Genomic DNA, 14,386 nt, shown 5'->3' on the forward strand with positions numbered 1-14,386 from the left:
ATTAGCACATAATTACATTCATTAACACATAAAAATCAGTCATTATCAAATAAGGTAGATTACAATCATTTTTTTTTTTTTTTTTTTGAAGCTATGTAAAGTCTAAGTGGAGCATCATCTTCTTCATCATTTCCCCCATCTTTGGATGTTCTACCCTCTTCTCGTGCTCTTGATGTATGCCTAGTCCTATACAAAGGACGAGGATACTGAACCAAAGGGGGGTCCTCTGCAATAACAAAGAATTGGGTTAAATTCAAAACATTTTTTTATTATTGTTACAAGTATTTCATTAATTTAAAGAACAAAACTGTTACACTCTTTACCTGATGGGGCCACATCATTTTGTCTAGCCTCAACCTCGACATGTTGAACACCCTCTAGATCCTCTGGAGTTGAAATACGAAACGTTACATTAATCAATATACCAATTGCAATTAAATTTGTTTAAAGGAATAATAGTTGTCCTCTTTACCTGATTGGGGAACATCACGTTCCTGATGTTGTCTACCCGGATCATGCTCCACTTGGTCACCACCGACTACATGCTCTAAAATATTAACAATAAAGGCTACATTAATTACTACACTAATTTTCAATTTAAGATGTTTAATTGTATTAATAATTACATAAAAAAATTTGAATAGAAAATGAATACCTCCACTACTAGGATGCACATCCGGACCTTCATGTACAGGTTCTGTTCCATGATTATCATGTTGCATTCCAATGTCACGTGCAGTGTTATCATTGCTTGCTTATTTAAAAAAAATATAGTCACTTTATGTTGAAACTTAACATCAAATAGATTATTGGTTAAGTATTCAATTTGAAATAATTTTCATTTATCTTATTTACCATTGTGACAAATGCATCAGAATCTCGTGTTTGCCCACTCAATTCTCGTAGCCATTCAGCCACGACTATATAGCCTTGCTGGTAGCCAATTCTCTTGTCATCTTCTGTGAGCACTCTATTGAATTCAGAGCCCTGCATTTTTACTTAGTATTGTGAATTTTGCTTGTATTGTTTGATAAAAAAAAAATTGTTTACAATTTATAAATATTTTGATGTGATACTTAATTTACTAATTCTTACAATTCGTGCGGCAAGTTTCATATAACCACTAGAGCCAAGTTTGTGTTGCCCATGCTTTTCTTGTCTTGCCTTGGTTGCCTTTGACGTGTCACTCAATCTATGAAAAGTTTGAAATATGTTAGATTATATAAATATAATGAATAATTAGTACATATTCACATTCTTAATAGTATCACATACCTTCTTCTGGCATCTGGTGGTGTATTTCCCTTTTTCCTTTCAATTCTCTCCTTTGCATCCAAAATCAGGTCCTTCCACTCCCTCTCTGGAATCATGGGGGGACGCTCATACTTTACGTTCTTCTCTAAATGTGTCCTATATTGGTCCCTCACATACTTTAGATATGTGCTAGCTTTTTCTAGGAGCTTAGTCTTGTCGAATGTGTCATTTCCAAACAACCCTACCATATGGTTTGTGAGTTCATCTTTTAACTTTTTTTCATGGTCATTCCACCTTTAAAGCAAAAACAAACCTGTTAGATTTAGAAAGAAACTGAATCTACCTTTGATATAGTTCAAGAAATGGATAAAAGGAAAACTATTCTAGCAGTGATATGAAATCAAAATAGTGGATAAGGGTTAGTTCACGTATGATGTTCCACCGTTTACGTACAGTGGGCCCAAATATCTGCAATGTCATGTCATTAAGATTTTTATTAAAAATATCATTTCCTGTTAAAAAAACATGGGATCATTAGTCCAAAATGAGTGATCAGTAAGTAAATTACAATTAGACTATATATAATAATAATTTTAAAGTACCTAGAACCTTCTGTATCTTCAAGGGAATCAATTCTTCATCGCTCACCACCAATGTGGCCTACAACGTTCCCATACTAGCAATATGGGAAGATCCAGGAAATGATGGTATGTTATCACCAGTAGTCGCCTTTGGCGCATCCTCATGTGCATCTCTTGCCACAGTAAATGAATCCACTATGAAATGCCTCCAAGAAAGAACACTTCAAGGGTAATAAACACATAACAAAAGAGAGAGAAAAAGAGGGATCTACCACTAGTGGGTGCATCAACACGAGCTGGTGCAACAAATGATGTTTGCATGCTACGTGTTGCCGACATTGTAGTCGGAAATATAGTTGGGGTCAACCTTAGACCCATGTCAACACCTGAAGAGTAATACATTAAATATATAAAACATTAAAAAAGCAAGTTCACAAGTCCAAGGGAGTGGTTTTAATATATAGAACATGGTCATCACCTGAACTACCCACAATACCCTGATCATCACCACCAGGATGATGAGGCCTTATAAATTTCTGTAAAAACAACACATACATATTTTAGTTAATGACATAAAAGAGAAAAAAATATAAACCATTATTGAACTTTTGTTATGATTAAAGCTTTCACTACTGCTTACTTGCAAGTTTTCCACTATTCGCAACAATAGTTGCACCCTCTCTATTATCTCATTAGTCTGAGGGCTTATGGTTGCCAAATCAACAATCTCTTGGCTAATTTTTCTAATATTCTTTTGTACCAATTGTATAGGGTTTGCGCTAAGTGCGATGTCATCAGCGCATAACACTATTGAGCACCCCACATCCCTATGGAGGTGTTGAGGTACTGCAGGTTCCTTTCCCTTATCTTGAACATCCATCTGTGGTAAGAATATAATTAACACTATCAAAATTACTTCAAAACACTCAAGAAAAGATCATAATGTAACAGTTTGCTTCTATCTAATTTGTACAATTACAATGAGGTTTACCTGCTCCATAGAAGTGTCAGGACCTACACCCCTATCTGTGCTATGTGGTGGATCCATGTGGCCCTGTGATAAAGAAAAAATATAAAAAACATTAGCAAAATGAAACCAATAGACTTAGCAAAAAAACTTAATAATACAATGGTTTATTGGATTCATTAATTGGAAGTTGGCTTAAATGGTATATATAGTATGTACCACCCCCATGATAGTAAGTTTGTTTGTATCTATACGATTCAAATTGTAATTGATTAGCAACTCTTCCCCTACACTTATTGATTTTATCGCACATACAAACACACAATTTCCCTCACATGCCTCAAATATGCAATTGGGTTGCTTATTAGTTGACCCAGGTCGTGTACTATTTATAAAACCTCCAATATTCCCTGTTGCTTTTGGCCTTCCATTAATGTATACAGCCACTCATTTACTTTGATCATTATCTTTTTGTTGTATATAATAGGCTGACAGTGCATACCTATGCATACTTTTTTTATATCGAACAATCTGCATCCAATCATTATAATTGTAACAAGGTCCAACAAACTCCATCAATTCAGCAACTTTGTTGTAACAGACCTTTATGCTGTCCATGGAAAATAGGCCCAAACCATGTACCGACGAAGGTGCTATGCGATATATCCTCTCATTAACACAAAAATCAGTGTTTATTGGAGGAAGTTCCTTGGGTACACATTGTTTCAGTAGATGTTTGTACCTCAAGGGCACCTCAATGTCACCTTTGGTCTCATCATCATAAGAACATGACCCCCCTTGAGCAAGAAAAAATTCCATGTGTTTATTGAATTTTCTTCTAATCTTTTGACCTCTAGTTGATCTCCCTATTTGAGATCTACTACATGTCTCACTTTCCTCTTCTATTCCTGCATTTCCCTCACTCGAGGAAGACACATCTGAAAAATACCTATGCACCATCAAATGAGAGAGTCAGTTGGTAATGAGAGAGATATTTTGCAAATGAGGGTAATATTGATGAAGAAGTCGGCCATAAAGTTGATGTTCAGATTAAAATTTGAGTAAGTCCAACTGGGGCCTCAAGTGTTGATAACTGTATTAGATTTGCTGCTAATGTTGAGGTTTGAAAAACTGAGGAAGTTTGTTTTACTTGTAATTTTTTAAAAATATATTATTTCTATAAGGTGTATTGACTTATACCTATCGATCCATGAGACTATGCAGGATCCTCGTCAAAGGGGTTCAGGTTCCTACACCAACAATTGAGCATCATAAGCATTACATTTTTAATTTGATAAACAATAAATACTGTAGTATCATAAGCATCATAAGCATCACATATGTATCATCATATATGTAATTGAGCATCATAAGAATCACATATGTATCATCATAAACATGTAATCCATCACATACGTATCATAAATCACCATCCATCACATAGCTAATAAGTAGTCCACATTCCATAAATAAACACAAAGTTCAAAAAATGTCACATGTATCATCATAAGCATGTAATCCATCACATATGTATTTTAAATCACCATCTATTACATAGCTAGAGGTGCATCATGAATTAATTAAGTAATGGCATTAGAATTCAAAACATATGAATTATTTATGTAACCATATAAGTCAAATCAATTTCTATCAAGATATCAATATTAAATAGATAATATAATAATTGCATCTCATACATTTCATTCATGTCATTGATCTTCTTCTTCATACAACTCATCATCATGACCATCATCATCATCATCATCATCCTCATTGTCGGCATCGTCATCATCGTCGTCGTCCTCATTGTGTTCGTCATTGTCATTGTCATCACCATCACCATCACCATCACCATCACCATCACCATCACCATCACCATCACCATCACCATCACCATCACCATCACCATCACCATCATCATTAGCAACAACATCATCAATCATCATCAGCTTCTTCTTCATGTACATTTCCATCAAGAACATCATCGACTAACTGTCGATCGTGATCATCATCTATATCATCTTCTACTTCTTCGGTATCTTCTTCTTCCATCACATTATACATTATCGGCCTTCCTCTTGGATCATGTCTAACAACAAATGACCAACCCGATTTATGTGGAACCTCCAAGTAAAATACCTGCTCACATTGACTTGGAAGAACATAGGGCTCATCCCCAACTCGTTCAAACGACCTTGTATTAACCATTGTAAATCCATTATCATGTTCGATAACAGTTCTAGCAGGATCATTTTTATTCAGTCGTAGCCTATACCATTTGATGACAAACAAAACTAATTTGAAGGAATTAAAGTCACGCTCAAGTATATCATCCAAAATGCCATAGTATCGATTTTGAGACTCTTGAGGATGTATGTCATTTCTAGATGAAATATTGGTCACCTCAAAGACTACAGTTATCCCAAAATCACAAGTTTTCTTCGTGTCATCCAACTGTTTGATGCAAAATTTATGACCATTGCAGCACATAGCCTTGTGGTGTTTGACCTGCAATATGTCTAACATATTAAAATTATTGCATCATGAGTTGATAAACATACGGGTGATTAATAAAATTATACATACCTGTTGATCTCTTAAACCATATGCTAAATCAATTTCCCTTTGTGTAACATTGGAATCTCCATTATGATGAGCTTCTTTAACCAATGAAGCGACACCATCCCATGTTAATGTGCGACCAAAATGTTGACATCGTTCAATCCACACCGTCATCCAATCAAGATTGCTTGCAATATACAAATGTATCGCATCCCACTCTCGACCAACTATACAAATAATTAATAGACCACTTACAACTGATTTATTTAGAAGATGAAGAATTAATTTACTACAATAACATCTTATAATTACCTCTCACTTTCTTCAATCTACCTTTCCCCATCAAGTGCTCCCCTTCGAATTTATTAATGGGGTTGGGATCCCAAATGCGATCTACGTGGATTTTTGCTGCAAACTTAGGAAGATATTCAGTAATGTATACCATAGTTTGGTATACCATATATCCCTCCACCATAGAACCCTCTGGATGTGCTCTTTTTCAAACCAAAGCCTTCAAAAATTTCAAGTGCCTCTCAACCATCCACATTGACCTAGTGTGTACAGGTCCACACAATTCGATCTCCTCAACTTGGTGTATAAGGTAGTGTTCTTGTGCATTAAAAAAAGTTGAAGGTAGACACTTTTGCATTTCACACATTAGATGAGGGATTTTTCTCTTCCAATATTTTATATCTTCCTTGTGGATTTCTTTAGATGACAACCACCTAAAAGAGATTGAAGACGCAAAAATATATAAATGAGACTTTACAAAATAATATACAATATATTGCATAACAAGTAAAACAAATGACAAATATAATATCTATACAACAAATTGAACAAACATCACTACTTACCTCATGTATTTTCCAAGATCATATATGACTTGCTTGATATTATTGTTGAAGTGGTCTGGGAGAGATAGAGGTAGAACGTACTGCAACAATTATAAAATGATCTTTTCATTGTTTTCTAACATAATACAATGAAAAGTACATGCGCAGTATACAAATATATAGTAAATACACAAGAACGTGAATTACCTTAATGAAGGTATGCCAATCATGTGTTTCCATCCCTGGCCCAAATTCACTCTTCTTTGATATGAGATTGTTTATGTTCGCAGCAAATCCTGTGGGAAATCGAATTTTTCATATGACTTCTTTTATAGAATTGCTTTGCTGCTCCGTTAATAACCAAGGAAGGGCACTTATATTAATCTGATCTCCATTGCTATTTGATTGAATGACATTTTTCATTGCATGATTGGATTCCACAATGTCACTACAAATTTTGACAATTTTTTCTTTGTCACGCCTTCCATCCAATATTTTCCATAATGTCTCTGTTAGATTCTTTCCAATATGCATTGTATCAAACAAATGCACAATTTGTAGCTGCTCGTAGTAAGGCAACCTACTGAATTGTCTGGGATAACTTTTTAGTCCCTTTGGAAGGTGGTCATCCATGCCTTGACGACCTTTAGTATCATCAATTACATCATCAATAAACAAAACATGATAGAAAAATTCAAATTCCAAACATAAACCACCAGATGTAATGACGTTACCTTGACGATTAATTCTATTATATTCCAACTTCCATAAGTGAGGAGTCATTCTTTGTGGCTTTGATGTAGTCTCTTCTTTCCCATTGAAAAGATGTTTTTCAGTATTCCGGTACTTATGATTTTTGTGAAGGAAGTGCCTATACTCATCAAACACCTGCTTTCCTAAACTTTTTGAATGATGGGATTTCATCTTTGGACCATAAACTGGACATGCAAATTTTTCCTTTGTTTGAAGACCTACAAGATAATGTATAATTCTATTAAATCTGTTAATTTTTATAATTATAATTATCATGCGCAACTTGAACACTATAACGTACCACAAAAATGTGTTAGCCCTGGGGCATCATGTATTGTCCATACAAGCATTGCATGGAATTGAAATTGTCTTTGTCCTATTGGTCTAGAGATGTCATACATGGTCACACCATTCCATAACTCCAGGAACTCATCGATAAGAGGCTCAATATATACATTCATATCTTTAACTTGGTACTTGCCTAGTGGAATGAACAAAAACATTACATAATTATTATGACCATTTTACTGCAATATTTATAATTAAATGTAGATGACTATTAAATGATAAAATACCTAGAACAATCATTGCCAACATTATGTGCTCCCTCTTTATTGACATCCATGGAGGAATATTATTGTTGATAACAAAAATAGACCACACCGAGTAAATAGATCTCAACTCTCCAAATGGATTGACACCGTCTACTACCAATGAAAGCCTGAGATTACGAGGTTCTTCTTTAAAGTGTGGCCTCTTTTTCTCTATGTCCATAAATGTTGAACCATCCATAGGCATTCGAATAATGTCATCTCGACTTCTATTGCGTGCATGGTAATCCATAAATTGTGCCAAGCTAGTGCACCTGAATAATCATTGCATATGTGGAATAATGGGAATATAACGAAGAACCTTGCGAGGCACCTTTTTTGTTATTTGATCTGTTTGATATCTACTGATATGGAATTCAGGGCATTCTATTCCAAATTCATGTTGTTTATGATATATAATATGATCATTGGGACAAGCATCTATTGTTTGATACTCCATTCCAATATCTTTCATAATGGCAGATAATTCTCGGTATGAGCGAGGTAGAATATTTGATGGTGGTAAGAAAAACTCACCTATCAATCTATAGCCAAAAAAAAAAGTTTGAGGTGTTAATATAAAGAATATTAATGGTACATGATTCACCATTTATTAACTGTAATGACATGTATGACACACCTTAACATACGTGAGATTGTTATGTTGGATAAACCATTCATAACCTTCAAGTTCACCAACAACAATACAAAAGAGAGAAGAGTTGTTTGGGAGCCTTTGTAAAGGGGCTCATATGCCTTCTCAAGAAGAGGTAAATCATGAACATCAAGGTCACCCTGATCATCATGATCAGCTATGCCAGTACTAAATGTGTCATGGATCAATGTATTTGTACCATCATCTTTAATTATGTTTTCTAGTGCATGATCGTCATCTTTCATGGGATCATTATCTTCAGCTTCGATATTCACACCTCCATGTTCCTCCACTTCGAAAACCATATTCTTCGGGTTGTGTTGGTCCATATCATGTGCCCTGGGGTGCTCGACCTATATAAAAATGATCAACATAAATAAACCATGATCCTGATCTCATTATCAAGTGATTGCTTATGTATATAAATTGTTAAAACGATATAATGAACAACTTACCAGTGGATGATAATCATCTCCCCCTTCAATGTGACCATGTTGCCTACAATGTTTCTTAGCTGTTTTGATTAGAAGTCTTCTAGTCTTTAAGCCCTTACAAATTTTGCAGGGACAATAACATTTCCCATCACCTTTTCTTTTCAAGTTAGACCATAATCTAGCAATTGTCTCCTTATTTTGTTCTTCGCTGATATTATCTGACATGGTCTTTCTTCACAGGCAAAAAAATTAGGCTATGGAAACTTCAGTGCAAAAGCTTCACAAAAATTGCAAATCGAACCAAAACCATTTAACTCTTCTTTTTCATCTTAAAACATTGAACTTAATAGAGAACGCATTTAATGTAGCTAATTGTGTGAATTTTTGAGCATTGTGTCTACAAATTCTTACTAAAAGTTTGCCTATTGCAGACTTTTTGAGAGACATTTTTGAGTATTCTAAGCCTTGGTTCTTGTATTTTCACTGGTGATAAGTTGGAAACTTTATGGAAGACCTGTAGCCAATCGATCTAATTTTGATAAGTTATACACCAAGCAAACAGGCATCTAGAACTAGCATTGTTTGCAGGTCACCCCTACCCTATGCCATGGGTATATGACTACCCAGAACTCTAGTTTAAGCATCAATCCTAGAAATGATCGGTATATGACTACCTAGAACTCTAGTTTAAGCATTAAGTTACATCATTATTGACCTTAATTTGGGATGCTATGTATGAGATTGGAACCTTTTGTAAGGTGTGATCAATGTGCTATCATAAATGCAAAGCCAAAACTATTTTGATGAGATCATGATCCCACTAATACTATTTTGCCTTGTTAATTTTGCACCCACAAAAATGATAGAACTAGATATAATATGCCATCAATGCCCATATACTGACAATGCTCAAGATAAGCCACTTAGAGGTAGAGTTTAACCACTTTCCATATAGGTAGATTATCTCTAACCTCATTTTCCCTATAGGTAACTTATTAGGTTCATTTTAGAGTCTTATTTCCAAATATGTACCTCTATGTTAGCTTTCTGCTTTGTTATTTGCTTGTTTATGCTTAATCTTGTCAATTTTGCATAATTTTACTTAGTTCTTGCATCTTCAATGAAATTATATCTAATCATATCCAATCACATCAAAATGGAACAATTAATCATATTGCTGGTCTCTCCTAGAGGAATTAAATTGAACCAAATTGACTATTCCCCAATAAAATGTTTTGAAATGGTGAATGTATAAGTTTGTAGTTTACTTTCCTAGACTAGGACCCCATTTCGTCAACATTTCACTATGAAAGCATAAATATTTTTTCTTGAAGAGAACATCTTATAGATTATGCTTCAACGTATAACACATTTTCATAATCAATCATTCGACTTCACATGGATAAAAGAATTCACATATTCTAAATCATGATCTGATGATTTGCACAACTCATATGCAACTATATGGCATGCAAAGCATTTATTTTAACATACACTTATTCATCCACATTGTAGGGATAACAATACAAGGCTCACATATTGGTCTGAGAGGATGCCATGGTCTCACAAAGTAACCAAGAACCATATGAAATGATAGTCTTGAATCCACACACAACTAGGGAGGATCCATACTATTATGTATGACTTCCCCCTTGTTTCTTTAATGGGATTAGCCTCCAAGACATAGCCGTCAATAATCACTAAGAATGTACAAGTGGATCGTAGCTACCCATACAACAAACACTTACCCCTATCCTCAAATTTTCCCAATGTTTGATTCCTTATATACACTCATCCAAGGTTATCTACGTCGATCTTGGTGAGGAATCACATCACAACAAAGAAGGCAACATTTAAAAATAGTAAGAGTTTCACTAAACTACCAAAGGTCATAAATATTGAAAGAAAGAAAAAATAGTACCAATAATAAGTCAAATAAATGTGTTCAATTCCAATAGCAAATCAAACATAGCCACAATAACTACACAATAGAGAAAACTCACAATAGTGATTAAACTAATTCAAACAAGATAAAATAAAATTGTTGGCCCATGCAACAAAGATGAGAGATCATCAATAATTGAAGGAAACTTCACAATCCTTAAAAGTGCACATTACATAACTATACGACTAGAAATTGTGGCTAAATAGAGTGAAGATTCATCATGACTCCAATAATAGTCCCTCATGTGTGCATTTGTGGCATGAACACAAAAACTCCCACATGGCATGGCCATGTACCTAATGGAGAAGACATGCCTAAGCTACATGAGCAAAAAACATGACTATAATAATAGTCCCTCATGCATGCATTTGTGGCCTACACACTACAAATCCTAACATATCATGGCAATACACCTCATAGAGAAGACACACCTAGGGCCACATTGCACATAGCAATGTGCCTCACAAAGAAGACATGCATAGGGCACATGCCACATAGAAATGTGTCTTATAGAAAAATGTGCATGCATGTCACACACCAAATCTATATGTATACATCATGAGGCACATTCATATGTTATCAAACACAACCTATTGTATCTAACATGAGTTCCTCTCTACATGTGTGCAAATCTTCCAACACTAATCGCCACTAAGAAGGAATAATATAAAATGCATCTTCAAATATTTGTGTGTGTGTGTGGAATTGTGTCTTTGAACCCAAATCACTACCATTAACAACATGTAACCATCACCAACACTATATCAAAACATAAGTATGGTGTGACATCATATCTATTTGCATAATTTCAAAACACATGCAAACATGAAAATCATCATAGCATGACAAAAATCGATCTCCACATGTTGGAACAAAGATATAAATAAGATAATAGGGTAAGAGGAAACCTATACCAAGATCCACATACCAGCTATCAACAATGCCATCAAGATAAATGTAGGATAGGATACCACTATGAGCCATCCAATGGTCCATTCTATGAGGAGAACTAGGGGATACTATCTTTGAAAGGTGTGGTCAATAGAGATAATCCCTACTAATGCCACAATATGTCACCATAGCTTCTTGAGTTTTCCATTCTTCTACTTAACACCACATTTATTGAGTTCCTCAATAGCGAGGTTGGTTCTCAATAGGATGCACAAACATGTAAACACACAAGTATGGTTTCACCATACTTGTACAACAATACAAATTCATTTTTCTAGTTAATTACTTAGTGTAAAAATAACTCCATTACATAACATAGGGCAATAATCACCATAAGTTTTCAAATAAACTGCCCAAACATCAATTGGAGTTACCCTTTCTAAGGTACAAACATAATTTATTTATAACTTCAAAATTAAAATAATCACAATACATCAAAATAAGTTCAATAGTGCATGGAAATAGACAACATGATCCATAATTAAACCCATAAATTACCCTAATTGGATATGCTAATAAAATGGCGTCTCAAATAATAGAGATTATGTTGGACCTATAATAGAGATCTGGACTTTGTTTCATCGTACACAAGCATGGTTTCATCATACTTGTATCCAAATACACCATCCATAGATAGGTACTCAGTACCACAATCTCATGGGTACCCTTTTAGCTGAATTTACCCTATATTTAGGTGAATCTACCCTTGTATCATTCCTTGATCTAGTATGTCATTCTACCAATCAATAATTTTTCCATATTCTTGGGAGAATACAATATCCCTTAGGTGAATATGCCATATCCTTAAATGAATCCTCCTTGTCATCATCCTAAGTCCTCTTTTTGTTAAGTCTTATCCCTTCATCTTTAGGAAAATCCACCTATCCTTATGTGAATCTACTTTCTCTTAGGTGAATCTATTTCACATAAATCATTTATCTTATCCATCTTCCTTATGCAAATGGTGAATTTTTCCTATCCTTAGATGACTACACTCCCATTTAGGTGAATCTATCTATTTTTAGTCTCCTTCCATTATTTTGTCCAAATTTGTATCCTCTAGTTTACATGAATATACTTGTTCTTAGGAAAATCAACCCTATCATTCTAAGGAAAATTCACCTTGTCATCATCCTTAATCATCTACATTTCAAGTGTATAGTCCATCCATCCTTGGGAGAATCTAACATATTATTGAGTTCAAATCCTCATGAAATACAGTCATGTTTATCTCAATGACGGCTCCAAGTGCATCTACTTATTGCTTTATCTTCATGGTGATGGGATTCACTTTCATGAATATGGTGGGGTGTTCAGCAAAACAGTATGTGGTGGGGGATGACAAAGGATGGGATCCTACCTCAGATTTCAAAGGATGGGCTTCCTGCAAGATCTTCCATGTTGGAGATAATCTTTGTAATATTGCCCTTCCCTTGTTATAAATTTGTTCAGAAATTTTAGTAAGCCCTTTGATTAGGGTTTATAGGTTATATATGTATGGATGCTATTGGTTCTTTCATATCTATTTAAATCCCATCTATAGATATTAGATTGGATCTTTCACCATGCCCTATGCCATGGTGAGTGCCTGCTTTTAGATCTTGTCAATCTCTTTTGAGTAGCTCTTTTAATCGACTTATGGCAGTCAAAATTGGGTTTGTGGAGAACTTAAAGAATAGATCTTTCTTCTAATGAAAATTTTAGGCTAGATAAAGTTTGGCCTTTGTTCCCATAAAAATGATGGCAAACAACTACATTTTAACATTTGACAGGGTTTGCTTATGCTTCCTCTCAAAAAAGCGTATTGGAGCTGAAGAGCCGAGAAGAGTTTGAGAATTGTGATGTGAGCAATCCAATCAAGCTATATGATGGAGGGCTTGATGCAGTCCCACTCATTGAAATGGGTGACAAATATTTTACCAGTGGAAATGCAGAAGACTGTCAACATGGAATGAAAGTGCACATTAATGTTTTATCTGATGGACTCGACAATGGCCAATCTAACAATTTCGATGTAGTTTCAGATGGGCTTGACAAAGTGGCCAAAGATTTGGGTTTAGATTTATTATCAGATGGAATGGAGCATTATATTGCTGCTTCTACTGGTGATGATTCGATGGAGGAGGGGGCAATAAAGGAGGTAATTGCTGAAGGGCCCACATCATCACGAAGGCAATTATCTGATTGCCCTCCATCAATTCTCATAAACCTCACACTCTCCATTTGTGGCACTATTATCACCATGCTTATCTACGCCATGCTTTAGCTTATCAACTCTTTGTTTGATTAAGAACATATATATATGTATCTTGTACAATGTTTTCTAGCATCCTCCCTACGTGTGCCAAAATAGGAGCTTTGGAACAAGGTATGGACATCCATCAAAGCATAATCGAAGGGGGTTTTTTGTCAGAAATTAGTTGTAAATGCTCCAATAACAAAAATTGCAAAATGGGGTAGCATACACACAACATGTGAACTGTATGATGGAATACCTCAAAGAGATGTCATTTCATGGAATTTTATGATCGCAGGATATGCACAAAATGGATTAATTCAAAAAATAACCAGTTGCCCTTCATTGAAAAACAAAGAGTTCCTTTGATTGCAAAAAAAACCTTACCTTGCTTGTACAGAGATTGCTCCGGCGGGGGGGGCAGGGAGGCAAGATGGTCACCACTTGCTTCGGTCGGTTTTCTTTCAAAATCAAAATGCGTTGTGTTTTTTTTTTAAAATAAAATGCCTGAGGTCGTCGGAATTCTGACGAACACGGGCATTTTAAAAAAAAAAAATCAAATTTTCACACAATGCTCCTTGTCTGTTGGAAACCTCCGTCGGAATTTGACCCCAAATGTATT

The 14,386-nt window shown here is 35.0% G+C and overlaps 1 protein-coding gene across 1 annotated transcript; it reads left to right on the forward strand.

Moving 5' to 3' along the window:
* Positions 1–12,763: 12,763 nt before the first annotated feature.
* On the forward strand, positions 12,764–13,794 carry LOC131876297 (blue copper protein 1b-like). The gene is made up of 2 exons (XM_059221217.1): positions 12,764–12,944; positions 13,301–13,794. The coding sequence occupies exons 1-2, from the start codon at positions 12,764–12,766 to the stop codon at positions 13,792–13,794; spliced, it is 675 nt and encodes a 224-aa protein (XP_059077200.1).
* The last annotated feature ends 592 nt before the right edge of the window (positions 13,795–14,386 follow it).

Source organism: Cryptomeria japonica, chromosome 5, assembly GCF_030272615.1.
Source record: "Cryptomeria japonica chromosome 5, Sugi_1.0, whole genome shotgun sequence".
NCBI lineage: Eukaryota > Viridiplantae > Streptophyta > Pinopsida > Cupressales > Cupressaceae > Cryptomeria > Cryptomeria japonica.